Genomic DNA, 26,359 nt, shown 5'->3' on the forward strand with positions numbered 1-26,359 from the left:
GCCAGACAGATTCACATCAGACTGGTACTGGACAGCGCAGTAGTTGTACATTGCCTAAACAGAGGGGGCTCCAAGTCGAGCCATATCAATCATGTAATGATTGCAATTTTCTCTCTGGCAAGGAAACATCTCTGGCACCTGTCAGCTACCCACCTGGCAGGTGTTCGAAATGTCATTGCAGATTCACTATCCAGGACAACTCCGCTGGAGTCGGAATGGTCCTTGGACAAGACATCGTTCGAGTGGATTTGTCTTCAGGTACCGGGTCTCCAGGTAGACCTGTTTGCCACAGAGAACAACCACAAGCTTCCGTGTTACGTTGCTCCCAATCTAGACCCTCTAGCTCATTTCACAGATGCGATGTCAATCAACTGGAACAGATGGCAAAGGATCTATCTGTTTCCACCAATAAACCTATTGATGAAAGTTTTACACAAACTCAGATCATTCAAAGGTCAAATAGCACTTGTGGCACCCAATTGGCCGAAGAGCAATTGGTTTCCTCTTCTACTGGAGTTGAAACTCCGACACAAACAGATCCCCAATCCAAGATTGACACAAGTAGTGCAAACTCGGACTGTGTCAGCTTCCTCAAGAATTCTGAGTGCCCTAGCTTTATGGACTTTATGAAGTTTGCAGCTCAGAAAGACGCTGACATTGACCCTCTCAAAAAAAATACACTGTTCATAGAATCAGATAAGAGGGAATCTACACTTAGACAATATGACTCAGCAGTTAAAAAGTTAGCATTATTTCTAAGGGAATCTGAAGCTCAGAAAATGACCACGAATCTAGCAATCTCTTTCTTCAGATCATTATTTGAGAAAGGATTGGCCACTAGTACTATTACTACAACAAAATCTGCTTTAAGAAAAATATTTTTACATGGCTTTAATATTAACCTTACAGACTCATACTTTTGGTCAATTCCTAAAGCATGTGTTCGTCTTAGACCAGCAATCCGTCCACACACGGTTTCCTGGTTCTTAAATGATGTACTTAAATTGGCATCAGACACTGATAACGAATTATGTACATACCCGAGTCTGTTAAGGAAGACATTGTTTTTAATAAGTCTAGCCTCAGGGGCTAGAATTTCTGAACTATCTGCTCTTTCTAGAGAACCGAATCATGTTGATTTCCTCCCATCAGGAGAAGTTCTGTTGTCTCCGGATCTCAGATTTCTAGCAAAGAATGAGGATCCACAAAATAGATGGTCTCCTTGGAAGATTATTCCCCTTCCACAGGATCTATCTTTTTGTCCCGTTAACACTTTAAAGTTTATTTAAATAGAACTTCTAAAAGAACTTCAGGCCCTCTTTTTGTTAGGGAAAATGGGGGTACCATTTCCTTAAAGGCCATCAGGCAACAAATTTTTTATTTTATTAAACAGGCTAACCCAGAATCAGTACCCCAGGTACATGATATTCGGGCGGTAGCTACCTCAGTTAATTATTTTCACTATATGAACTTTGATGACCTCAAAAAGTATACGGGCTGGAAATCTCCAACAGTATTTAAACGCCACTATCTTAAGTCCCTAGAGGCTCTTAAATATTCCACTGTAGCTGCAGGAAGTATTGTTCCTCCTGGTTCAGCTCAAGACTAGTATATATAACTCTTGCTTGTCCTTATTGTAATGTAATTCTTGATTAAATTACCTATTGGTATACTCTCTCGCCTACCTGCCTCGCTTGCATGCCCTGCTTTCTAGCCTTTTAGGTCAGGTCTGCTTCACAGCCTGACTCCTGCCTGTAACATTGAGATCCTGTATTTAAGACATAATCTGGTTAACATTAAGTATCTTGATGTGGATCATTTGGTATTTCTAGACTATGTGCCTTATAGTTTTTAATTATATTTTGAACTTTATATTTGGGACTATTAAAACACAGTATTGTTCTCTTAGTTTTATTTGGCTCCATTAAGGTAAACTCTAGATGATACTACCAAGCTATTGTATGACTGATTCTCTGTTACTATTTCACTGGGTGACACAGGTTGAGCCCAGAAAAGGGATTTTGACAACGGAAAATCTGTTTCTGGGAAGACCTGTGTCACCCAGTGACCCATCCTATTCTTCCTTTCCCACCGGATAGCATACCAAGCTTGGAGGGTGCTAATTTTGGGATGAAGATGGCGGGGCGCGAGTAGTAGGGGTAGCAGCCAGCGGAAGGTAGTAGGTAGAACGGCTCTCCCATGATGGGGGCTTTGAGAACGGAGAGATCTATTGGGCAAAGCATTTGTGATAGTGGCTACCACTCGCCCCTTAGTGTATACCGACACCATTGTGGTGATCGATCCAGGGGTAGTAACCCTGGCATTATGGATAGCTTTTTCTCTGGTATATTTAGCAATATTTATACCTAGAAATGTGTGCTATTGGAACCATTTCACTGGGTGACACAGGTCTTCCCCCAGAAATAGATTTTTCCATTGTCAAAACCCCTGTATTAGGTTGTATTTTATTTAGGGTAATCAACCAAGAGTTTGATGAACTGGTAGTTTGAAACTCGTGAGTTAAAGCATAATGTGTTAGAAATCGTTTTTAGAACTCATTACTTAAGTGTTCCTAGCCTACAGAGGATGTTCAGAATTGCTGTAAATGATCCTTGTTTTGTGGTATATGATCTTTAAAGATGGGTATTAGTAGTGTTATAGCATCGATGATCTATATTCCAAGCATGTATTTACTCGATTACATTTTGTTTTGTGTAAGTGTCACATTACTGTATTGCTGTTCTTTTTAGTCCAGTACAGACAATTGTATGTTAGTTGATAATATTGTTGATTTTATCAATATGTATTTCTGTTTTACAGATCCAACTATCCTGGAACATGTTGATACTGATGTTCGGTGGCAGTATCTTCTTTACCAATGTGATGTAAAAAATCTTAAACGATGGGTTATCAAGGAATTTGGTGATAATGACATGACTTTGCTGGAGAAGGAATTCACTTCATGGCAATATGCAGAACAAATATGGACAGATCCTATTTATAGATCATATAGAAATAAAGTTAGTGAATCATTACCAGAGTCCAAGAAATCAGACAAAGGAAGAGAATTGGCTGCATCATCAGAGCCAAAAAATATTGGTTTTAATATGCTAATGGGGCCTCAGTATGGAAGTGATTTAGAGTCATCTCCAACTTCACAGGATAAGGTTTCTCTACATTCTGTTTCAATTTCTGCTTGTGAAGGTGACACATGGAGCGTGCAGAGCTTTGATGTTAGTGATCGATCTGACATAACATGGTCAGAGGATCTGTTTAGACCAATAACACAAAGTATGGTTGACTTGGTTGTGATTGCAGGCGTACCCTTTGCTGAAATGATGCTGAATTTTTTGGCTAATTTTGGTGTATTTACAACCAGTGAGAAGAAAAGTGCCCAAAAATTGATGAGAAGATTGTTAATATCAGGGGCATTAGAAAAGCTGCCATTTATGAATGCGAATCACCAGTGTCAGGTGTCACAGGATGAAGTCCATAAAATTGTTCTTGGATATTTAGGGAATAACAACCTCTTACTTCCTGCATATGATTACATAAAAAAATTTTCTTTACAAGAAAACATTACTATGAACCCGGAGAGTTTCGGAATACCTTCATGGACTAAAGTGATTTCAGCTTTCATGAAGCTTGGCGAAGACAAATCTAAAGAAGTCATCTATGACTTGAGTTTGAAGAATCTTTCCCTTCTCAGTGATTCATGTCAAAAGTCCTCTGATCTAGAATTTCCTGCATTCCTTACAATGCTATTTGCACCATCAAAATCTCTTGGAGATTTCTTGGAATATGGAGAAAAAGGAGTTGATTCAGAGAATGGTGAAATAGCTGCCCTTTGTCACATACTTTCCAAGTTTTCCCTTACTCCAAGACAAGTAGCAATGAACCTTTCTCGTAAGTATCCTTACTTGAAGAAGATATTATCCAGGTCTGAGAACACAATTTCTGCTGATGTGACAATGTATGATTTGTTGAATGACAACATTCCTTACGACTTGAGTAGACTCTTCACATGGCAGCCAGAAAACAGGTATTTCCCCATTTGTTTTCTTTTTTATGTAGCATTACATTGCATTGCTAACATTTCTGGTGAAATTCTATTAGCATACAGTGCACAGTCTTAATACATCAGTAGTACAATATGTATTAAAGAATTTCTTAAGAAAAATTTGTTATGACATTAGCTTTGCAAATTACCACCAAGCAATGCATTCACAAATATATTAATTGAAATCACTAGGATGCATTCACACATAACTGTATTTACAGTTCTTAGGGTCAGGTTAGGACTTGGTGCCTTGTGTATTTTCAGGTATTTTTTTAAAGATCATTTCATGGATTTCTTGCTAGAAATCAATAAGCTAAGTTTTTAAATTTGGGAGGATGTAAACAGGAGTAATAAGGCAAAGAAACAAGGTGTTTGTGGATGAAATAGAAGCAAGAATTATTAAGATGACCATTGTAACTATTGGAAGAAAAATTTCTTGACAAAAACATTGTTATGTGTACTTAAGAAATTGTACCACGTTTAATTTTAATTTTTTGGCGGGTAAAAACAAACTGGATCTACTTTATCATCAGTCAGGTATGAGAAAAGGGGATAGTTTTGACATGTGTAGTCTTTTGGAAGTGAAGTTGAGTTTATTGTTTGTTTTTGTAGACATGGTTATGATTCAGCAGCTGCAATGCCAACATTCTCTGACAAAGAATTGATGAAGAACTATGGTCTTCTACATTCCCTTGACTTCATGTATTACCTGCGTGATGCAAGACCCAGCTATGCTTGTGCTGCTTTGATTACTAGCTTGGGAATCAATGATAAAAAGTAAGTGTTCATGGTTTAGTTTGTTATTTAGCACTGAATATGAATATCTGTTCTCTCTTTTCTTTGATGTCTTGTGTTTTCATATGCACACCTTGAATATGGATGTTGGTTCTCTATATGTTTTCTTTGATATCTCTTGTTTTCATGCATGCTCCTTGACTCCAATAGTAAGAGATATTATTCTTTTTAAAGAGCAACACTAGCTTGGTAAGTTATGTTTACACTAATTGATAATGAAGTTATCTCAGTTACGCTAAAACTTCATGGTGAGCACTGTCATAGATTACTATTTAGTCAAGTTTCAAGATTCATAGGATTTGCTTGAAGGGTTTCTTTTTGACTGACAAGTGTAAACTGTAGCAAGGCAAAAGGGAAGAAGTTTCACAGCAAGGTGGAATGGCTGAAAGAAAAATGCAGGCAGTGATGCAGATATGGTCAATTGACTGCAAGGAAACTTGAGTACTGTAGGAAGATGTAATGTCAGTGGTTTCAACCTGTGGTGTGTAAGCAGTACTGAAGGCTTTTTGCATCTTCCCTTTAGTCCTAGCTGCATTGCAGTTGTAATTTTCATATTTTTTGTTTGGCCCTTTCTCATGAGATGTCCATGTTCCTTATCTTTGTCTTGCTCATGTTTATAGCCTTCTAATAAATATATCCTTTTGGCCAGCCCAAAGAGAGTCAAGAAATATGACTCATTGGTCGGGTCAAACTACATTACAATATTAAGTGTGATGTCTAGTTCAAGAACAGTGACAGCCAACTTGAAGGTGAATCAGAAACAACTTGCTTTATTTTGATGGAGGACACAGACAACATTACAAAAGGATTGCATTCTTATACCAGATGAGTCATGCTTATCACAGGGTAGACTGTTGAAAGCTGAGAAAATACTGGTAAAGTAAAAAATATAACAAACACCAGTAACTGAAGAGTGATAGAGAAGTCACTCTATGCAGCAAAGCACAGGAATACACTGAAAAAACTAAATGGCTGGATATAATGATTGGGAATTTGAGTACAAGGTGACCACAGAAAAGGTGAGAAGTAAAGAGAACACACTTCTCAAGAACATGAATATTTATCAGAATGTAAGGTAAATTAGCTAAAAATGATCAAAATCTAGCCTACAAAAATCAGAGTGATTAGTCTTGAGCAGTGGTGTCACTGTGGGGCCCAGGTCCCCCAGTCAGATGCTTCCTCCCCACTGCCCCCCCCAGTTGAAATTCCCTTTGCAGCTAAACTTTAACCCTTACAGTATTTGATACATTTGCATGTACTGTAGTAGGAGTTGAAAATTAATTGAAGACTGACCTCTGTTATTTCAAATACAGATATACTAATAACTAATACTATTATTTTCCTTCATTCACATGGATATGTACATTTGAGAGCAGTATATTTACCAATTATAGAATTGGTACATTAGTTTTGTGTAATTTTCTTTGGCCCCCCCAAGAAATATCTTGGGCCTGCCTAGCCCCCTCTCCCCCTCCCACTGATGGAATGCTAGCTATGCCACTTGTCTTAAGGTCATTACTCATCAGCCTTAACAACACCAGTTAACCTCACACTAAGGGTCAAATGATGCTCTTCCTTGGAATGAAAGGAAAATTACTTGATATAGTTCCTACTCACAGATTACCGATCACTGAGGGAGAATCACTTCAAATGGCAGAATTCTTAAAAACTATGAAATCACCAAGATATTATTTTGCAAGAGCAAAAAACTTCATGATGATGAAAAGGAAGAAAATGACGATGTGAATCTGTAAATTAGGGCAGTCCTTTTAGGAAGTGCCAGTAATGAGGTTGGGAAGGCTTGTGAGAAATGACCTAGTTTTATTTTACAGTTCTCTAAATATTCCCCTCTTGATTAAAACCATTAGTTTCAGTAAAATGAAAAGCAAATAGGGCCAAGGGTTCATTACTAATGTGACTAAAATGTTCAGTCTCCATATTTAAAGAAAATCTAAAAAGAATGGCAGCCATATGCATAGGCACTGTGCATCAAGATTTTCTTTCTTACACAGTTAAACAGTGTTACTATTTCTTATTGTTGCAATTTGACCTCAGTTTATTGGGATGTAGATTACAACGGGAAGAAGAAGAGTTTTGCACACACACATACACACATCTACACTATTACCTGGAGAGGGTGTTCCCTCTGTAACGTTATCAAGAGGTGTTTCTTAAATCATCTGTAGTTCCATGTGATAAACGGCACTGGTGCTTAGAGACCAAAAAATTGACCAGGGCTCTTGTAAACTTTTTTGTTAAGAAGAAACTTAGAGGTTCCTCAGTTAAATTCAGAGGTTATTTCACAGGTACAGGTAGCCTCAAAACTGCTATCTTTACAGCCATCTCTGGTCAGTAATAATAACTAAAAAAGACAGTCTCAGGCTTTAGGACAAGCCTCCACAAGGCCAGGTTACATTCATAAAGCAGTACTTATGCATATACACATACAGATACACGGTATGTATATATGGATTACAAATTATCTTGAAAATTGCAAAAAATGGTAGAATGGTAACATTGGAAGGACAATGGTAACCTTGGTTGCTGTTGCCAGGCACTCGGTGAAATAACTAAATAGTCAAATTTCAGTCAAAAATTAAAGTTATAAGTCTCCAAACAAGAGTGAGCTTTTGGTTTCCTAAAAATAATAGAAGATAGAAAACAGGTACAGTATACTGATGATAGTCCATTCAGGGTTTATCATGGTAGAGACACTGAGTCCCTCTATATTCATTTATAATGAACTAATGATCTAGCTTTTATCCTGACTCAGATTGCAGTGTGTGTGATTTGGTGATGGGAATACCTTATTAAAACTTGCATTACATTGATGTAGTTCATAGAATTATCTTTAGCATTTGCTATTTTAACCATCATTGACTGTACAAATGCCTAACTTATTTTCAGGATGGATGAAGTAAAGAGTAAAGTGTATGGTTTAGCATTAAGTTGCTGGCCTGATCGTGGTGTGTGTGCTGCCTGTGTAGCTCTTCTCTATATGAGTAATCTAGATGCTGAACCTCTAAGAGTTGTTTTATCTTCTGCATTTCTGGTAAGGTCATTTTCCTAAGTTAATACGTTGTGTATCTAAATTTAGCTGCCAATTTGGAATTGTTTGTGATATCAGGCATTTTGCGTAAGAATTATATGTTCTTTCAGGTTGTGAAATGTATATCCACATTGCAAACATTGTAATTTTGTGATAATATAAATAAACAAATACTGGAAATTCAAACATTCAAATATTTGTAGAATATAATCTTTATAATGTAACTGTACTGATGCAAGAACTTTAGGTAATACCAGAAGCATTGTACTTTCAGATTTGACATGAGTGTGAATTTTTCAAATTAGCAAGATAAGAATTTTTTAGACTTGATAAATTAGTGACAGCTTAGTAACTTTAGCTACAATAGAAGAAGTGTATTAGATCTGTAATTTCATCAGATTACAATTTTTTTTTTATTTTGTTTGTAGGTACTTCAGACCAGAAATGAAAGATGTGCAAAGATGAAACTGGACAAACGTCAAGCCCAGGAACATCTTGCTATTGCAGAAATAAGAGATGTTTTGGAACAACTGTGCAATGGAGAAACTAGAAGCAATGCAGCTGCAGTTCTCTTAGGAATGTTGGAAAATGGTATTATTTCATCTGCAAATGCTAAAGCACGTGCTTTACTCAAGGATAAGATTGATACCACACAGGAAACCAATGACTCTATTGATCCAGAAGTATTGCATTCACAAGTGATGTCACAGGACCATGCTCTTTTGTATATTGAAGGAATGAGACTCTGTGTTGAATTATCAAAAATATATGAACTCCCTTGGCCAGTAAAGTTACTTCATAATTTAGCTGAATGTAATCAGTGGTTCATGTTCATTATTTTAGCTCAGGTCTTCAAGTGTCCCAGGGTACAATCCTTGAAGAGTGCAGAGTCATTCCAAAGCATGGCTTTAAAGGAAGCACATGACGTTTGCACTTTCACATATCCATTACTACCGAGATGGAGTTTTGCAACAGCAAGGTTCAAGAACCCCTAATCGTGATTTGAGGTCTTCCCTTTATTCTAGAATTGGTATACGGGGCAGAGTAGATTCAGCATCACCACCTCACAGTAGTGGGGATGAAAAGCAAAAAAGTAGCAGTAGTCCAAGTGAATATGATTTTTCCACTATTGATGATGCTTTGTCCATTACTACCACTGAAACTTGCTTTGATGTAGGACTTGATGCCTGGCTGTCTTGTGGACTCTCAGACTTTTATTCAATTCTGTTAGCATGCCACCAAAAAGAAAATCCTGAAGTAGAGTTGGCTACAGCTGCAGTTGCATTGGAGGCTCCTGTTTTATCAGTTTTGGCTGCATGTTATAATAAAGAACAGTCAGTGACTCATTTTGCAGTATGGCTCTATACTCAGTTGAGACAAGAAAGCAAAAAGCTGTTACATCCTGTCATGATTAAGAGTGAAAATTATCAATTTTTAGTCAGTGACAGTACAAGAGTGAATAGAGCTGTCAAGAGAAGTGAATGTTGCCGTGCTTGTGACATGTATGTGTTGCAGTCTGGGTTAAATGAAGTTAAGCATTTCCTTCTCAGGCACATTTCTGAAGGTTCTATTGATGTTCCCATTGAAGGACTAAGAATATTTTATCCAAAATCACCACTGCTTCCATTACTAGAAGCTTTGCATGAAGTAAATACAAAATGCAGACAAGAGTCTATTACAGAGCAACTCACCCTTTGTGCAATGACTATGGCAGAAGTATCTCAAGAGAAATCAGATCCATTTAGTAAGAACAGAGACTGGTTTGCTCTTTTTGTAGTTGATGTCATTGGGAGTGCACTGGATGACTATATCACAAATAGTCATTTACAGTTCCAGTTGTTGTATGTGCTCAAGGCAGTAAGCCAGCAGCAGCCATTCTGCCATTGTGGCATAAATTGGAACTTGACAAGTGACATATGTGAAGCATTTGGTGCTGTTAGATTTAAAGTCAGGTTTAAAGATTTATTCAGTAGTTTCGAAGGAGGAGACATTGGATCCTTTGCAGAAAAGATTGTTTCATCCCTCACCTGTAGGAAGTATTTTACTGAAGCCTTGAAAGTGTCTCAGCTTGTTAATCTTCCTATTTATGAGATATTGTGTGCTCAGATTCAGGCTGACTTTGAAAAAGATCGTAAAACCATTCTTGAGAATATGTCAGCTTTTGAAGAATTTTTAAAGAGAAGTCATCTTCGACTTTGCCAGGAAGAAGTTCCTTCAAAATACTCTGTGTCTTGCTTTGTGTGTTTAAGTAAGGATCTAGAAAGATATGATTTTAAATACCTTTGTCTTCAGTATGCTGTAATTTGGATGTACCAAACACAACACAGTTCTTCCTCCTCAGCTGAGACAACTCCTGTGCAACATGTGTCAAAATTTCTTGGAACCTGTGGAGATGATTCCAGAGATTTGGAGTCTGAGATGTGGCTTACCTATATCAAAGCTTTACCTGGATGCCCAGAACTTCCTGTCAGTCCTTTGAAACATCTTGGGCATTGGCCATGGGAGGGCCAGGATGGAAGGAGTCCTCTTAACAGAACTATCATATTAAAGGCAGCAGGAATGAAAGAGACATCTGTTGCTAGAAGCATTTCTGAGCAAACTGAAAATGACATAGACTGCATGTCCCCTCAGTCCCCACTTAGCAGTGACAGTGAAGTGGTTTTTATGAGCTGTGATGGTTCACACTTATCCTCCCCTATAAAACTAGATATAAATATTAACAAAGAGAAGCTCGCATTGTTGAAAGAAAGTATGCTGCAAGATGAAACCTGTATCAAGTCTGTAGACATGGTGGTTGGCTTGTGCCTAGATAGAGGTATGGTCATCACTGCATGTAGAATACTAAAATTCTTCAACAGAACCTACAAGGTGATTATAAGTTTTATTCATTTTACTTCTTTGCCTTCACTCTGTTCATGAAATTTTTGCATTTGTAGTATTATGTCAAAGTGGTTTTGGCTTGCTTCAAAGGCAGTCAAGGAGCAATGCTTTTTCCAAAGTACAAAGTACAAATTGCCTGATAAAATGTTGAGTAACCATTCCGTAAGCTGACTAAATTCAAATAATTTCTTGAAACTAGGAAATCATCATCATCAAAATTTTTGTCAGAAATGAAGTCACTCATCTTCACCCTCTTCTGTAATGTACTCTTTCTGCTTGAAATCCCATCTAGTTTAAGGCCTTTATCTCTGCCCTTTTTTTTTTTTTTTATTTTATGGGCCCCTCCAGCAGGTCTATGTTCTTCCACTTTCTGACTAACTACTCGTCACCTCATCTCATTACATGCCCAAACCATATTGGTCTTTGAGATGTCTATCTTCCAGCCACTTGACCACATCACTCCATAGCTTCCTCATTTTTAATATAATTTTCTCACTGTACTCCAGTCAGGAATCTTGGCACTTTTTTTGTTGTCTTATTCATAATCATCTCAGTTTTTCATGTAAGTGCACAGAGGAAGTGCATATGCTTGCTTTGCTGTGAGTAGCACGGGTCTTGCGTGTTTATCATAATTTTTCTGTTTGTTATGAGTTACTTTTATTTTACTATTAACCCTTAAACGCCTACTGGACGTACCATACGTCGACTAAAATTTTCTGTTGGGTGCCAAGTGGACGTATGGTACGTCGACTAAAAATGGTTTTTTTAAATATTCGCGGAAAAATAATTATAGGCCTAGTTTGCGAAAGGTTTTAAATCACGCGCCTTGAGGGATGCTGGGAGTTCACGGATCACGCTGTTATTTTGTTTATAAGCATCACCCAGACGCGCATGCGCGAATTTCTTCCTTTTCGCACCAGAAAGCATCAGCGACGCATCGTCGGAGAGCGATATCTTGACGCATCCGTGTTTTCCAGAACTTTGGCGAGTGTTTGCGTATTTGTGAGGCAACAGGACGTAGAATACAACAAAAAATAAATCATGCTTTTAGCTTTTACCATTTTTGAAATATTTTCATATAAATAACGATAAATAGAAAAAATCAACCTTCGGTCAACTTTAACTCAATTGAAATGGTCAAAAAATGCAATTGTAAGCTAAAAAAACTTACAGTCTAGTAATATCAATCAATTTCCTTCATTTTGAAACAATTGGAAAGTCTCTAGCACAATATTTCGATTTATGGTGAATTTTTAAAAAACTTTTTTACGTCCGTGCGTTACAAATTCATGCATCATTTGTGATAATATTTTCTCTGTGTTGCTTTAATCGTTTTACAATCTGTTATATACCAAAATCATTGCAATTTAGTGTACAATACAACTAAAAAAAAGTAACTCATTACCTTTAACCGTTTTGCTTACAGCGCGATTTGTATACAATTATATGAGTTTTTTTTTGCTGTCATATATTCCAATATTTATATATGATAATGATATTTATTTTCATTTCTGATGGTTGCATACTAAACTTCAGGCAGTGAGAAAAGAAGGAGCCAAAAATGAACTCTTAATCTTAAAAACTAAGCGTGCTGTGATTTTTTGAAAAAGCTTTTTTCCACTTCGGCGCTAGCTCCCGAACGCCGCCGGCATACGGGAGACATTTTTGTAAATAGAGGCTCGGCGTTTAAGGGTTAATGTTCACTTAATTCACAGCCCAGTATATCTCTAAGGTAACAGAATTGCTCTGCCTCCTCTAAGGCCTTCCTTCCATCTTACAGTTTTCCTCATTTGCTCTGATTATTTTTGGACATCAAAGATGCCTTACTCCATTTAAATTTGCAATTCTGGCCATATCCTGAGAGTTTATCTGTTATACTCAATACATGTTGTATGCAACAGTACAATCTCTCCCCCCCCTCACCACACCTTTGTTTCATTTTCAGTCACCATTAGTATTTTTGCACACATTGATTTTTAATCTTCTCTCATTCATTCTTTTGTAGCTTTCTCCATTACTGTGACGAACAAGAAAGAACATAGAACTTATCCTTTGTTGACACCATCATTTTTCTCAAATTCTTCTTGCTATACTTGCTGTGTATAATTATTAAGACTGACTGATGATGATTTCTTAATCATAAAACCAAGTGACAGTTGAATGTCGCCACTTATTCTCAGATTTGCTTCCAGCATCTTCTCCAGTCTTTTTTATAGCATACTTAAGCAGTCTTATTCATTTATAATTTTCACAATGTAGTGTATCTCCCTTTTCATTGTATATTACAGTGTTATTGTCATAATCTTTTCCCATTCTTCTTGTTCAGCCTCTTCCTTTATCAGCTTTTCATGTGCAGTATTCTAGTCAGCTCATCATTGCCTGCTTCTTCAGTTACTTTTAGCTTGTTATTGCTGATCTTGTCACATTTTATACACAGTACTGTATTGAATTCACTCCTGCATCACTCATGCAATATCCACACAGTCATTAATGGGACATTTCCTTAGCTTTCCTATTGATTTCCCTATTCATAGGTATTCTTATAATTATTTTCAATATTTTCTTCTTTGTTCCATTATTTTATCTTTTAACATTCCAACTATTCTGATTTTGGTGTCAATGACTGACCACCTGCATGTAGCACTTCCTAGGATCCTCCCTTTCATTGATCCTATATGATTTTTCTTTTACTTTGTTGAACAATAAATAACCAGGAATGATACATAAATTTTTATACATTTGTAAAGTGTGTGAAATACTGATGTTTCATTAAAATGAGATAGTATTTGCTGGGTACAGTAAGCATTTTATAAAAATGAATTGAGTTAATAGTATGTAAAGTAAGATGAAAGAATTAGAAAGTTAACAGACATTTTACTCTATATAAGCTGCATAAGATGTATGCTTGCAGCAGCTCCTACCAGTCAAAAGTAATGTTATACAGTACTGCAAATGCTTGTAAGAGTTTAAAATGTGCCCCCTTCTCTCTCTCTCTCTCTCTCTCTCTCTCTCTCTCTCTCTCTCTCTCTCTCTCTCTCTCTCTCTCTCTCTCTCTCTCTCTCTCTGGTTCAGATTTATGAAAAAAATCATTAAAAAAATGTGATAAAAAAGGCCAAATTATAAAACATATTTATCAATTGATAATGTTCTCATGTGATTAAAGACCAAAGATTTGCATTTGCATGAGTATGAAAATTTATACTATGAAAAAATCCTTCCTTCATAACTACTGTTTCTGTTTCTTATTAATACTTGACAGCAGTTAGTTAAACTTTTATTGTTGAAATTATCTGAACATTTTATTTACTGTAATAACTACTGTCTATCTGTTCCTTATTAATACTTAGCAGCAGTTAGTTAAACTTTTATTGTTGAAATTATCTGAACATTTTATATACTATAAAGTATTTAATAGTGTTATCAAATGTGAAAAGATTTTCATGCAGTGCACAAAGTTCTTTATTTTACTTATGAAGTTGCCTGTTTCACGATGATTTGCTGAGAAATTGACTTATTCCAAATAGAAGTGTTCCATTTCCTCTAGTTTGAACATTCTAATGCTAGAAAAAACCCTTCACTTATTATGATGTTAATAAATAATCCCTGAGCTGGAACAAAGTAGTGGACATTATCTTGCACAAGCTCCCTTTTTTCCCCAGTTCTTCCTCATCACCATTCTACTTCTGGGATAAAGTCAGTATGAATTTTAACACTGTAACTATCATTTAAATTTGAAAGCAAAGGTGTTTTTATCTTGTTGCACTGATGTAGTTAAGGCAAGGTACAAGTGTGTAGTGCAATTTCAGTTAATTTAACACTTGCTGGTGTACGTCAAAATTCGCTGTTATTTAGGGGTTAGGAGGTATAATCGCAACTGAATGCCTGGGATGAAAGCTTGGCCCACAGAAAGAACCATCTGACAAGCTTTGGCAACATCCTCTTGAAACTTGGCACCGTTTGACATGAGACCTCGGGCACCACCTTCAGTGATGCCCAAGCTCTCATGTCAAACAGTGCTCGGGCATCACTGAAGGTGAAGATCCATTCCTGTTACTTCAGGATGGTAATGCCTTTACAGAACTGCTTTTTTTGAATCTACCTTCTTAACCCTTAAACGCCAAGCCTCTATTTACAAAAATGTCTCCCGTATGCCGGCGGCGTTCGGGAGTTAGCGCTGAAGCGGAAAAAAAGTTTTTTTCAAAAAATCACAGCACGCTTAGTTTTTAAGATTAAGAGTTCATTTTTGGCTCCTTTTTTTTTTGTCATTGCCTGAAGTTTAGTATGCAACCATCAGAAATGAAAAAAATATCATTATCATATATAAATATTGACATATATGACAGCGCAAAAAAAAAATTTTCATATATAATTTTATACAAATCGCTGTGAGCAAAACGCAGTTAAAGCTAACGGGTTATTTTTTTCTTTGTATTGTACACTAAATTGCGATGATTTTGGTATATAACAAATTGTAAAACGATCAAAGCAACACAGAGAAAATATTATCACAAAATGATGCATGAATTCGTAACGCCATGGACGTAAAAAAATGTTTTTTTAAAAATTCACCATAAATCGAAATATTGTGCTAGAGACTTCCTGTTTGTTGAAAAATGAAGCTAATTGATTGAATATTGTTAGACTGTAAGTGTTTTAGCTTACAATTGCAGTTTTCGACCATTTCGGTCGAGTTAAAGTTGACCGAAAGTAGAATTTTTCTATTTATCGTGATTTATATGAAAATATTTCAAAACTGATAAAAGCTACAACCATGAGTTATTTTCTGCTGTATTGTACATGAAATTGTGCACATTTTCATATATAAAACTTTATGTAACGACTAATATAAAACGGTGCAAACATTACAACAACATGTGAAAGAATTTCTGAGATGTTCAGCCGAGTTACAGCGTGGACGTAAGGAAAAAGTTTTTTCAAAAATTCACCATAAATCGAAATATTGTGCCAGAGACTTCCAATTTATTGCAAAATGAAGGTAAATGATTGAATATTACTAGAATGTAAGAGTTTTAGCTTACAATTGCGTTTTTTCGACCATTTCGGTCGAGTTAAAGTTGATTGACGAAGGTTGAAATTTTGGCAGTTATCGTGATTTATGTGAAAATATTTCAAAACTGATAAAAGCTACAACCATGAGCTATTTTCTGTTGTATTCTACATGAAATTGCACTCATTTTCACATATAAAAGTTTATGTAACGACTAATGTAAAACGATGCAAACATTACGACAACATGACGAAAGAATTTCTGAGATGTTGGCCGAGTTAGCGGACAGACGCAAGGAAAAAAGTTTTTTTTTTCAGAAATTCACCATAAATCGAAATATTGTGCTAGAGACTTCCAATTTGTTGCAAAATGAAGGTACATGATTGAATATTACTAGAATGTAAGAGTTTTAGCTTACAATTGCATTTTTTTACCATTTCGGTCAAGTTAAAGTTGACCGAAGGTTGAAATTTTGCAGTTATCGTGATTTATATGAAAATATTTCAAAACTGATAAAAGCTACAACCATGAGTTATTTTCTGTTGTATTCTACATGAAATTGCGCACATTTCCATATATAAAACTTTATGTAATGACTAATATAAAACGGTGCAAACATTACGACAACGTGACGAAAGAATTTCTGGCGCGGACGTAAGGAAAAAGTTTTTTAAAAAATTCACCATAAATTGAAATATTGTGCTAGAGACTTTCAATTTGTTGCAAAATGAAGGTACATGATTGAATATTACTAGAATGTAAGAGTTTTAGCTTACAATTGCGTTTTTTTACCATTTCGGTCGAGTCAAAGTTGACTGAAGGTTGAAATTTTGGCAGTTATCGTGGTTTATATGAAAATATTTCCAAACTGATAAAAGATACAACCATGGGTTGTATGTTGCTGTATTTTACATGAAATTGCGCACATTTTCATATATAAAACTTTATGTAACGGCTAATATAAAACAGTGCAAAACTTACGACAAAATGACAAAAGAATTTCTGAAATTTTCGGCCGAGTTACCGCGCGGGTGTAAGGAAAAAGTTTTTTTCAAAAATTCACCATAAATCGAAATATTGTGCTAGAGACTTCCAATTTGTTGCAAAATGAAGGTAAATGATTGAATATTACTAGAATGTAAGAGTTTTAGCTTACAATTGCATTTTTTCGACATTTTCAGTCGCATCAAAGTTGACCGAAGGTTGAAATTTTTTGTAGTCGACGTATGGTACGTCCACTCGGCACCCAACAGACAATTTTAGTCGACTTATGATACGTCCAGGCGACGTTTAAGGGTTAAGAGACAAATGAGAACCTGGCTGATAGGAGGTTAGCCATTCCATAGAGTGTTTTTAGTCATAAAAGAAGAGTGATAAACCTGGAAAGAGCACCTTTAGATCTTATAAACATTTTGGAGGTACTGTTCTGGCAAGGAGAACATAGGAGACTAAAACATTTTGGAGTCACTGTTCTGGCAAGGAGAACATAGGAGACTATAGGAGAGTCCTCTGTAAACACAAGAGCTACTCTGCCTCAACTGTATGAAACCTTCAGCAGTTTTAATTGCAGGTCATTAACTCTCATTGTTAGTGTTCAGTACTTGGAATTTTTTATTGAACTTCCTGAAGTACAACTACCTCAGAAGATTAGGCCAAGTTAGTACAGTAGTTTACTTGGAATTAGGCAGGAAATGCAGATCTTGGAGTCATTGCAATTGATGGATAACTCTGGATAACATTAACTTGCTGAGAATGGGGGAAATGCATTCATCCATAATTTGTCCCCCCTGTATACTACTACATCCATTTTTCATGCTTAAGGGTCTGAGAGTGAAGAGTGAAGAACAGCTTTTGTCAAGAACCTCTATTTCATGAATTGCAAAATTCTGTGTTCCCAATGGAGACAAAGGATCTTCATGTTTAAGCTATTAAGATTGGCACTGTCAGTAATAATGATGAAAACCAAGTCATGGCACTGTCAGTAATAATGATGAAGACCAATGACTTGAACAGAGGAATCCTTAAGATTGTCCACTAGAACAAAAAAGTGTATTACACTAGTTTGGAGAACCCTTATGAAGGATCCAAATATGTTCTTGGATAAAGTGATTTGTATAGCATATGAATCAGTGTCAGATGAAATATGCGCCCTTCCAAGGTGAGAGTTGACAAGGTAAGGGCTGTATCTATTTCTACTGTAGGAATGCCATTCATCGATTGGTAGGGCAGATATGCGATGAACTAGCTCCATTATTATCTATCCTCAACTCTTTTCAGCTTTAGAGTATCTGATGCTTAATTTACCGAATTCAAAATTGGATGCAATTTTTACATTTCAGCAATCAACACCACTTACAGTACTTTATTAGGAGGGTTTATTTCACAACCCCATTAATAGAAGCTATGTCATTACTTAAAGTTCACAGAAACCTAGGATTGTGTGGAGTTTTGTGTTATAGACAGAATATATGACTGGGAGGTGTAATGTTTCTTTTATCTAAAATAACTCCATTTCTTGGCTAACCATTGTGCAGCAGCCATATGATTAAGTAAAACAGAAGTTTGTATGTATGAAAGAATATTATTTCAAAATTGTATTAGGTGTGTTTTTTTTAAAGAATTAATTTCAGTGTGGATGTAGATAATAAGACTTGTAATACTATATTTTTGTTTGAATGCAACTCGCAACAAAAAGTGTGCCTGAAACATGTACAAAATGAGAAAAAGAGACCCTTACAAAATAATTCAAAATGAGGATTCAGAACTGTATATTGAAATGTAAATTACTGAAGTAAAAACTTCAAAACTTTTAGTGAAGCATTATAGAGATGGAAGAGTAGTTGTAAAACTTTTAGTGAAGCATTGTAGAGATGGAAGAGTAGTTGTAAAATAAAGGAAAAGAAAAATAGGTCAAAATCACAATGCAGTACCTGTGAGCTAAACATATTAGTAAGCAGAAACACATGGAGAATCAGGCTCAAGACAATGTAACTGGTTAGTTGTTATATGCAAATAGCTCTAGGCTTAGAAACAGGTAACTAGTTGGTTATGATAATTGAAGGTTGACCAGCCTACCCAGACACACAATGTAGTTTATTCATGCAAAGTAAGTTAGGAAAGGCTCTCATGTATTTTTTAAGAGACATGTAATGTGGCTCTTAAAAGTAAAAACCTTAAACTCATGTACTTTTTGCTTTAAAATTTTGTAGGTTTTGCTTTATTTTAGCCAGATATTTGGTCATCATCTTAGCTTACACAAATGTTGAATGTTTCAGGATGTTGATACTGTGCTTCAGATACTTGCTTTAGCAGATGGCAGTGAAAATGATAAACCTGATGATGAGAGTACATGTAGTGGAGAGTCATTCAAAACTTCGTCTCAGACTGCTGCCAGAAAGAAACGTACTAGAAGTAAGTAGTTTGATACATTTTTGTCAAACAAACTTATTCTGTTAGCCATTCAGTTCTTGTTCTTTGTTCTTACATGTATAAAAACCCTCAGTCTTTACATAAGCTGGAACCAGCCGTTTAACTTAAAACAAGGTGGTTATTGGTAGTTGGCTACTGACTGTAGGGGAGGAAGCCCAGCCATCCAGTCGGTGCGCATTCACTTTACCTTTAGGCCGCAGTCTAAGACAGACACGTCTCTTCTGCTACCTGCCGTTTGACTTAATTCTTCATAATTCTTTTCGTTTTTAAGTACGAATGTTGTTTTGAGATATTTTGCTTATTTGGAAATACTGCAACCATACGGCATGTTCTCTGTTTATATGTTCGTTCTTTCTTGCTGTGCTACACAGTTATGCTGTGTAGTTTTTTATCAGCAAGGGATGGAAGATGTATGGGCTGTGAGTAGCTGCTGCTACTGCTGCTGCTGCTGCAGTTACCAGTCAGTCCACTGCTCAAGAGAGAGAGAGGTGTAATGTATGAATCTTTCTCTTTGATATTCTCTCAACTTGTTTTGCTTTTTGATATAATGCAAACCCAACTCTGTCTAAGCCTTGGTGTTTGCTTTTTTATTCTGTTACTGTATATCTTTTATACCATTTCGCATCCAAGGAGAGAAGAACTGCCCTCTTGTCTCCAACCTTTTCTATTTTTAGATGCCTTCTCAACCTCGTTTTATTATGGAGAGAAGAACTGCCCTCTTGTCTCCAACCTTTTCTATTTTTAGATGCCTTCTCAACCTCGTTTTATTGAACATCCTCCACAGTCGGGCGAGTGGCACAGAACCCACCCATGTTCATGTGGAATTGGGGGCACTTCTGTGCAATGTTCCCTGCTCATGTTCGTGATGTTGTAGCAATCTTACTGGAGCGACCAATGTCTGTGTCTGGTAAGGACTACATCCGAGTGACCGGGATCGTTTTCCCAGACCTTTATGGCTGTCATTGTATGAGTTGACGACCTTCCACAGCCATGTTCATCCATGGGGACTTCGACATTCGACAGGTAGGATAGGAATAGTTGTTCCTACTCAACTTTGGCACTCAAATCTCTTCTGGAGCTGGGATAGTTCCAGTTTAGACACCATGGGTTTCTTCAAATCCCCTTATGTTTCTGACTGCAGTTAAAGTTTCTGTAGGCCCCCAGTCATCTGTTCCTCCTGGCATGGGTGGCCTTATGGATGGCCGTGCCTCTGTCAGGCCCCATGGTTGTGCACCATCGGGTGTTTTGCTAATACCAACTTCCACGATTGGAATCTAGGCCATGGCACGTGCTGAGAGGGAGTCTTCTAAGGGCCGTAGATCCTCAGATTGGGCTCTCCCCCTCGAGAACATGCAGTGTTGGTGTCGTTTTCTGCAAGTACTCTCCTCTTCCCACAGATCTTCTGCAGCCTTCCTCTACCATTGAGTCTTCGGTCTTCAGATCGGCTCGAAAGTATACTGCACCTCCCTCTCTGGTTCCCTCATCCTCTCTCAATGACTCGGTTGTAACATCAACTGGAGTCGTTGGAAGTTGTGTCAAGCGTTCAAGACTCGTCAGTAATGACCAATCCATTTGGAGGGGGTTACACAGTAAACCCAGTGTGTGCCAGGTAGAGACTTCAGTGAAGTTCTTTGGTCCATTTGGGACCACAGAAGCAGTCGAAGGTGTCCCTTTCAAACCCCTTCCCTCCCCGGAAGAGGAAGTAGGGTAAGAAGAAGGAAGAAGATGCTAAGATGGTTTCTCTCCCAAATACAGCTGCTGGTGGAGTAGTGCCCATAGCCTTAAGCATCATGTTACAGTAGCTGAAACCTGGGTAGTAGATGTCCTTCAGTAAGATATCAAGTTCCTACCACTCGTCATCAACCATCCACTCCATGTCCACAAATTTGTTCTGGCTCGCTGAAGATTCTTCCCCTGCGGTAAAATTGAAAGCAATGCTGAATAGATATGCGGTGAAAATCATTACAGTCCAGTTCCCGATTTCTTCAGCCATCCCTCTCTCATAGAGAAAGTACTGGGTAATTGGAAACCAGTTATAGATCTTTCTTCCCTGACCCATTTCAACAAACTCGATTCAAGATAGAAATGACATATTCTGTACTTGCAACCATCAGGCAGTCCCTGGTTATCGGCGATCTGGTTTTACAGCGCTTGTCTGGTGACAACGATAACTGGATTTTCAGCACCGATATGCGCCGATCTCCGGTTATTGGCACCTATCCCTGGTTTATTGGCACCGATCCTGGTTATTGGTGCTGATCCCTGGTTATTGGCGCTGATCCCTGGTTATTGGCGCCGATAACTAGATATCAGCGCCAATAACCAGGGATCAGCGCTATTATCACCGATTTTTGGTTATCAGCAATTTTCAGTTATTGTCATGCTGTCGGGAACGGAACCCCCACCAATGACTGGGGACTGCCTGTACTCACCCGTCAATCCTACCGCAAGATCCTATGCTTCTTTCCTCGGGGAGACTTCATACCCCTTCAGAGCAGACAGCTTCATGTCTATTTCTGTTGGGAGCTTCTGACCTCTCCCCAAGTTTTCACATGATTTCTCACCTTGGCTTTGACTAGGGCATGTTTGTTCAGGATACATCTCCTTTTGCCTTCGGGACGTTGCCCATAGATCCTTGGACACTTTTTCCTTGGGTTCTGTGGTGGCTGCTCAGCATTCATGTAGCTCACCCAGCTCCCCTTGAGGGATGGGTGGCATCCCATCTAAGGTGTACAGCTGCAAAAAAGAAAGGTGTTTGTGGGACTGGCCTACTCCCTTTCTCTTTTATACCCTTCCTCTCCCAGTGGGCAGAGGGATGGTCAGCAAGCCTTCACGTGCTGGACGGGCATGCTTGCAGGTGTTCTAGATGACGTGAGTATTCTATCTATAATCTAGCTGAACTTGGATTAACAGATGCAAGTCTTACCCTCTCTCTAGCAAGGGGAGAGAGGGACTGACAATGAACAAACCCGTTGGTTATCTTCAGCTTTATTGTCCCCGACACTTTGGGTTCATCCAAGCCTTTTTTCGAATCAATGAGGCCACATCCCATTAATTTGAAAGGCCCAGAAGTCTGGCAGTTGAACATCACACATGTTCAACAGATCAGAGGCATGGGTCTCCTTCCTTTTCTCTTACATGACCAGGAAGAGAGGCCCCAGGTGAGGCAAACCACCATTCATTTCAGAGATTTACTCAGAATCCTCCCACCAAGAAGTAAGTCCCATATGTAAAGACCAAGGGTTTGTATACATGTAGGAACAAAGGACAGATTTTTAAAATAATTTGCATTTTTCCTAACATACAAACCTGAGGTCTTTACATAAATGGCCCAGCTCTAACCACCCCTCATTCTGCTACCTGGGCCAAAAGGTAAAGTGAATGTGTACTAACTGGATGGTGGGGTTTCCTCCTCCTCCACCGTTGGTAGCCAGCTACCAATAACCACCTTGTTTTAAGTTAAATGGCTGGTTCCAGCTTGCACTGAAAGTAAATCCCGCCCACCATATGTAAAGACCTCAGGTTTGTATGTTAGGAAAAATACAAATTACTTAAAAATTTGTCATTTTGTGATCCAGCTCCAAACTTGCTTCTTCATGGGGAAAAGGAAACTGAAGTCAGATGCCATTTCAGCATAATGACCCATGTTTGTGTTCTGCTCTAACTGTCTTGGCTGTTGAAGCTTGTAAATGACCATCAGAAAACAAGAGGCTAGTTTAAAACTTCCTTCCAAGCATTCTTTTCACACTTCTTAGGCCTGATCTGAGCTTCTGAAGTCATGAGAGTAATTTTTATAGTTTTATGCTATTTTTTTAATGTTTGACCAGCCCTGACAATGATGGTTTTGTTTTCCTGTAAAGATGCTTTGGGATTTGTACTGGCTTAGCTTAATTTTGATATGTACAAAAAAGTTAAGTGTTCGTCATGTCTTTCTGTTCATATTGCTAGTCTGTATAGTGCTAATGATGCCTATCCATCAGTCTGTCTATCCTGTTTTCAAGCTTTGGTGATTAAAAGAAAAAGATAGGTTTCATACATAGGTTTCATACATAAATTCATGTATGAATTCTTGAAGTATGTCAAAAATTGGTGATCTAAATTTCCATTTACTTAGTATTTCTTGATTTTGCATTTGGATGATTTTCTTGAATAAAATGAAGGATTCAACCATCTTGGTGAGAGCATTTAAACAAGGCAGAATTTGATCACTTTGATATCACATTACTCAATTTTGCATTTAGCTCATTTTCTTGAACATGGTGAAGGATACCATCATACAACCTGAGATCCTGCATTTTAAGTCTTGAAGTTCATCAAAGGAAGTCTTGTTTTTTAAACCAAGGTAGCTGAGGCATAGTCATCGCCTTGTACATCTTCTTCCAGGTGAACCTCCTAAAAAATCTTGTCAAACCTGGCTCCTTTAATTGGGTTGATGTGATTACGTATGCAAATTCCTGGCAGATGTGCAACTGGGTGTGAGAGTTCATCTACAACATCCTTCTGAAATTACTTGGTTTGGAATTCCAATTAAGGAAAATTTTAAAAAACTCATATTACCTTAGAGAGTGTAATAGGTTAAGTGGTACCGCTTCTGGAAGACTTGACACATTATAAACTAGAGTAAGAATGTACATATAACTGTCAGGTGACAGGTGAATAGGAAGAACAGGGCCAAACATATCTTTTCCACCTTTCAAGGAGGAGCAGGAATTACTGACTTTTTAACTAGTTGAGCTGTTTCTGTCTCTCTTCAGCTGTCATTCTCTTGTATGTGTCAGAGGACATAGAGTAATTATATGTGTTCTTTATCATTGCTTTCCAGTAATTGATCTTTACAAAAAACTTTGAGTGTCAAGACTCAGAGCTGTGTTGATGTCAAGACTCTGAGCTGTGAAGTAATGAGCAGACACACACTTAGGTCCTTTCATTTTTTTTCACCTGTGGAATAGTGTCTGCCTATTTTAAAAGTAGTGGATTTGTGGTGACACAAAATACAATTAGGGTCAAAAGCTTTTCCACTTGTTTATCTCCTTTATATATCAAGATGTCCAGATAACACGTTACTATATGTACCTATGTGGTGGAACTTAAAGTTTTACCCATCTTGTTGAACTTAAGAAAGGTTAATAACTACTGTTTAAATGATTTACATATGTACTTTTTCAATAACAGATCGGAACATCAGTTTTGGCAGCAGTCTAAGTGTACTATCTCTAGATCCAGATGATGACCTTGGAATGAAAACTCCAACATTAATAAGAAAATCTGTTGGTAAGAATCATCAATAGTTTAAAATTTATTTCTCAAAAACTATTCCCAGACTTGTAATTTTTGTGCTGCAACTGATTTCTTAGTGGACAAGATGAAAATTTTGTAAAGATTGTGCAGGCATACAATCTGTAGTAATGTTTAGGTCTATTGCAATGACATGTTTTTTACAAAGACACATTTGAATTAGGAAATGAAAATTGTTCAAAATTTTGTTCAGAAAATCTTACAAGGTTTTCTATTATAGTGTAACAGGATGAAGAACATTACATACAGCTTACTTTATATATCCAGAATTGAACCCAAAGTTTTTGAGTTATTCATTTTGTGTTAACAGACAAGACTCATAATTGAAACAATTATCTTACCGTTTTGAGGGTAGTCTTAAAAGGTGGCAGTAAATAGACAATACAGTATGTTACATAAAAGGAAAATACCTTAATAAGTATTTGTTGTATTTTAAAGAAGAATGCTGTTATATCTTTATAATAAAATGCATTGTGTATCCATGTAATTATAGATTTTTTTTGTAATGAATGCCACATTTAGATTTGTGGCTAGTCCCTCTCACCATTACCATTATCCAACCCTGAGGCCAACCTATTTTGTCATATATATATGTATATTGCAGGTTTAAGACATGGGAGGAAGACAGCAGAGCGAATTATTCTTTTGTACAGAGTAGCAGCATCACTAGATTTGTCATATAATTATGTCATCCATCATCCTACTCCAATTACTGTGAGTTAAAGACTAGAGTTTCATGAAATATTTTTGCCTATCCTTAATATGTGTGTGTGATATTTCTATGTGCAGTATGTTCGTGTAGGTTATGAATCTTAGCTTGCTGCATGAAATTTGTAAAAAAATATTTCTAACTCAAAACTCGTGAAATCAATATTTAACTTCTTGACAAAATGTGAAGCTTTGGTGCACAAGAGACAAATGGTTGGAAAAGTGGAGGCTGAGACATATGTGCAAAACAAATAATTTGTGCTTTGTTAGTTAAATCATACTCAGTGAAGCCTTGGAACTCAACAAAGTTTGTGACTTGTTATTTGTTTCAGTATTCCAGGGAGGGGTAGCTCAGCAGAGTTCAAAATGTATGTATATGTAGTGTTAGGAATGAGGAAATGATGGAGAGGTATGTTATTAAGAGGGTGAAAAAGTACTAAGAACTCAAAGATTTAGATGGTTTGGAGATATGATGAGAAATGATGAGGAGCAGTTGGTCAGAAATGCGGTATACAGCATATGAAAGTATCAAGATGAAGACCTGTAGGGAGGCCAAGGAAATCATGGAGAAAGGGGATAGATGGGGATGTAAACCTGATGAGAGTTCAGGCAGGAAGAGCTCAAGACTCAGAAGAGTGGAGAGAATACATTTTATGTCTAACCCCATTAAGTGGAAAGTTGGCATAAAAATATTTATGATGATGTATAGAATGTGGGTGAAGTAGGAAGAAAGAAATAAGATATAAGAAATATTACATTTATTAAACAGTCTACAATAGTATAGCAAACTTAAGAAAATCAAACCAATTAAGCATATCAAGAACACATGCACACCTGGACTGAGGATCGTTTAGTGGGTTAGAACCTCAAATTTTGTGAATCATAAACCTTACCAGTTCTTAATCTGTTAAGCGTCACCCACATAATAATATGTTTACTGCGATCTACTCAGTAGCGCCTTCAACGGGATATTACGTTCAAGACTTTAACTCTGCTTTTCAAGCTGTCAGCCCCCGTAATAATACATTTACTCGTATGGAAAATGTTGGAACATCATTTGGTATTCTCAAAGAACACGTAAGCTGTAATTGATGACTTATTTCCTCCCTGGCAACTCTTTTCAGTTGGTCGCTTG

At 37.2% G+C, this 26,359-nt stretch overlaps 1 protein-coding gene across 1 annotated transcript in view; it reads left to right on the top strand.

Moving 5' to 3' along the window:
- LOC136838811 (spatacsin) overlaps nt 1-26,359 on the top strand; it is a 125,469-nt gene that overhangs the window by 74,512 nt on the left and 24,598 nt on the right. Inside the window, 8 exon segments of the mRNA XM_067104422.1 lie at nt 2,821-4,042; nt 4,673-4,837; nt 7,763-7,907; nt 8,333-8,821; nt 8,823-10,772; nt 19,068-19,203; nt 24,394-24,492; nt 25,121-25,230. Coding sequence (XP_066960523.1) covers nt 2,821-4,042; nt 4,673-4,837; nt 7,763-7,907; nt 8,333-8,821; nt 8,823-10,772; nt 19,068-19,203; nt 24,394-24,492; nt 25,121-25,230 — 4,316 coding nt within the window.

This window comes from Macrobrachium rosenbergii, chromosome 5 (genome assembly GCF_040412425.1).
Source record: "Macrobrachium rosenbergii isolate ZJJX-2024 chromosome 5, ASM4041242v1, whole genome shotgun sequence".
Lineage (NCBI taxonomy): Eukaryota > Metazoa > Arthropoda > Malacostraca > Decapoda > Palaemonidae > Macrobrachium > Macrobrachium rosenbergii.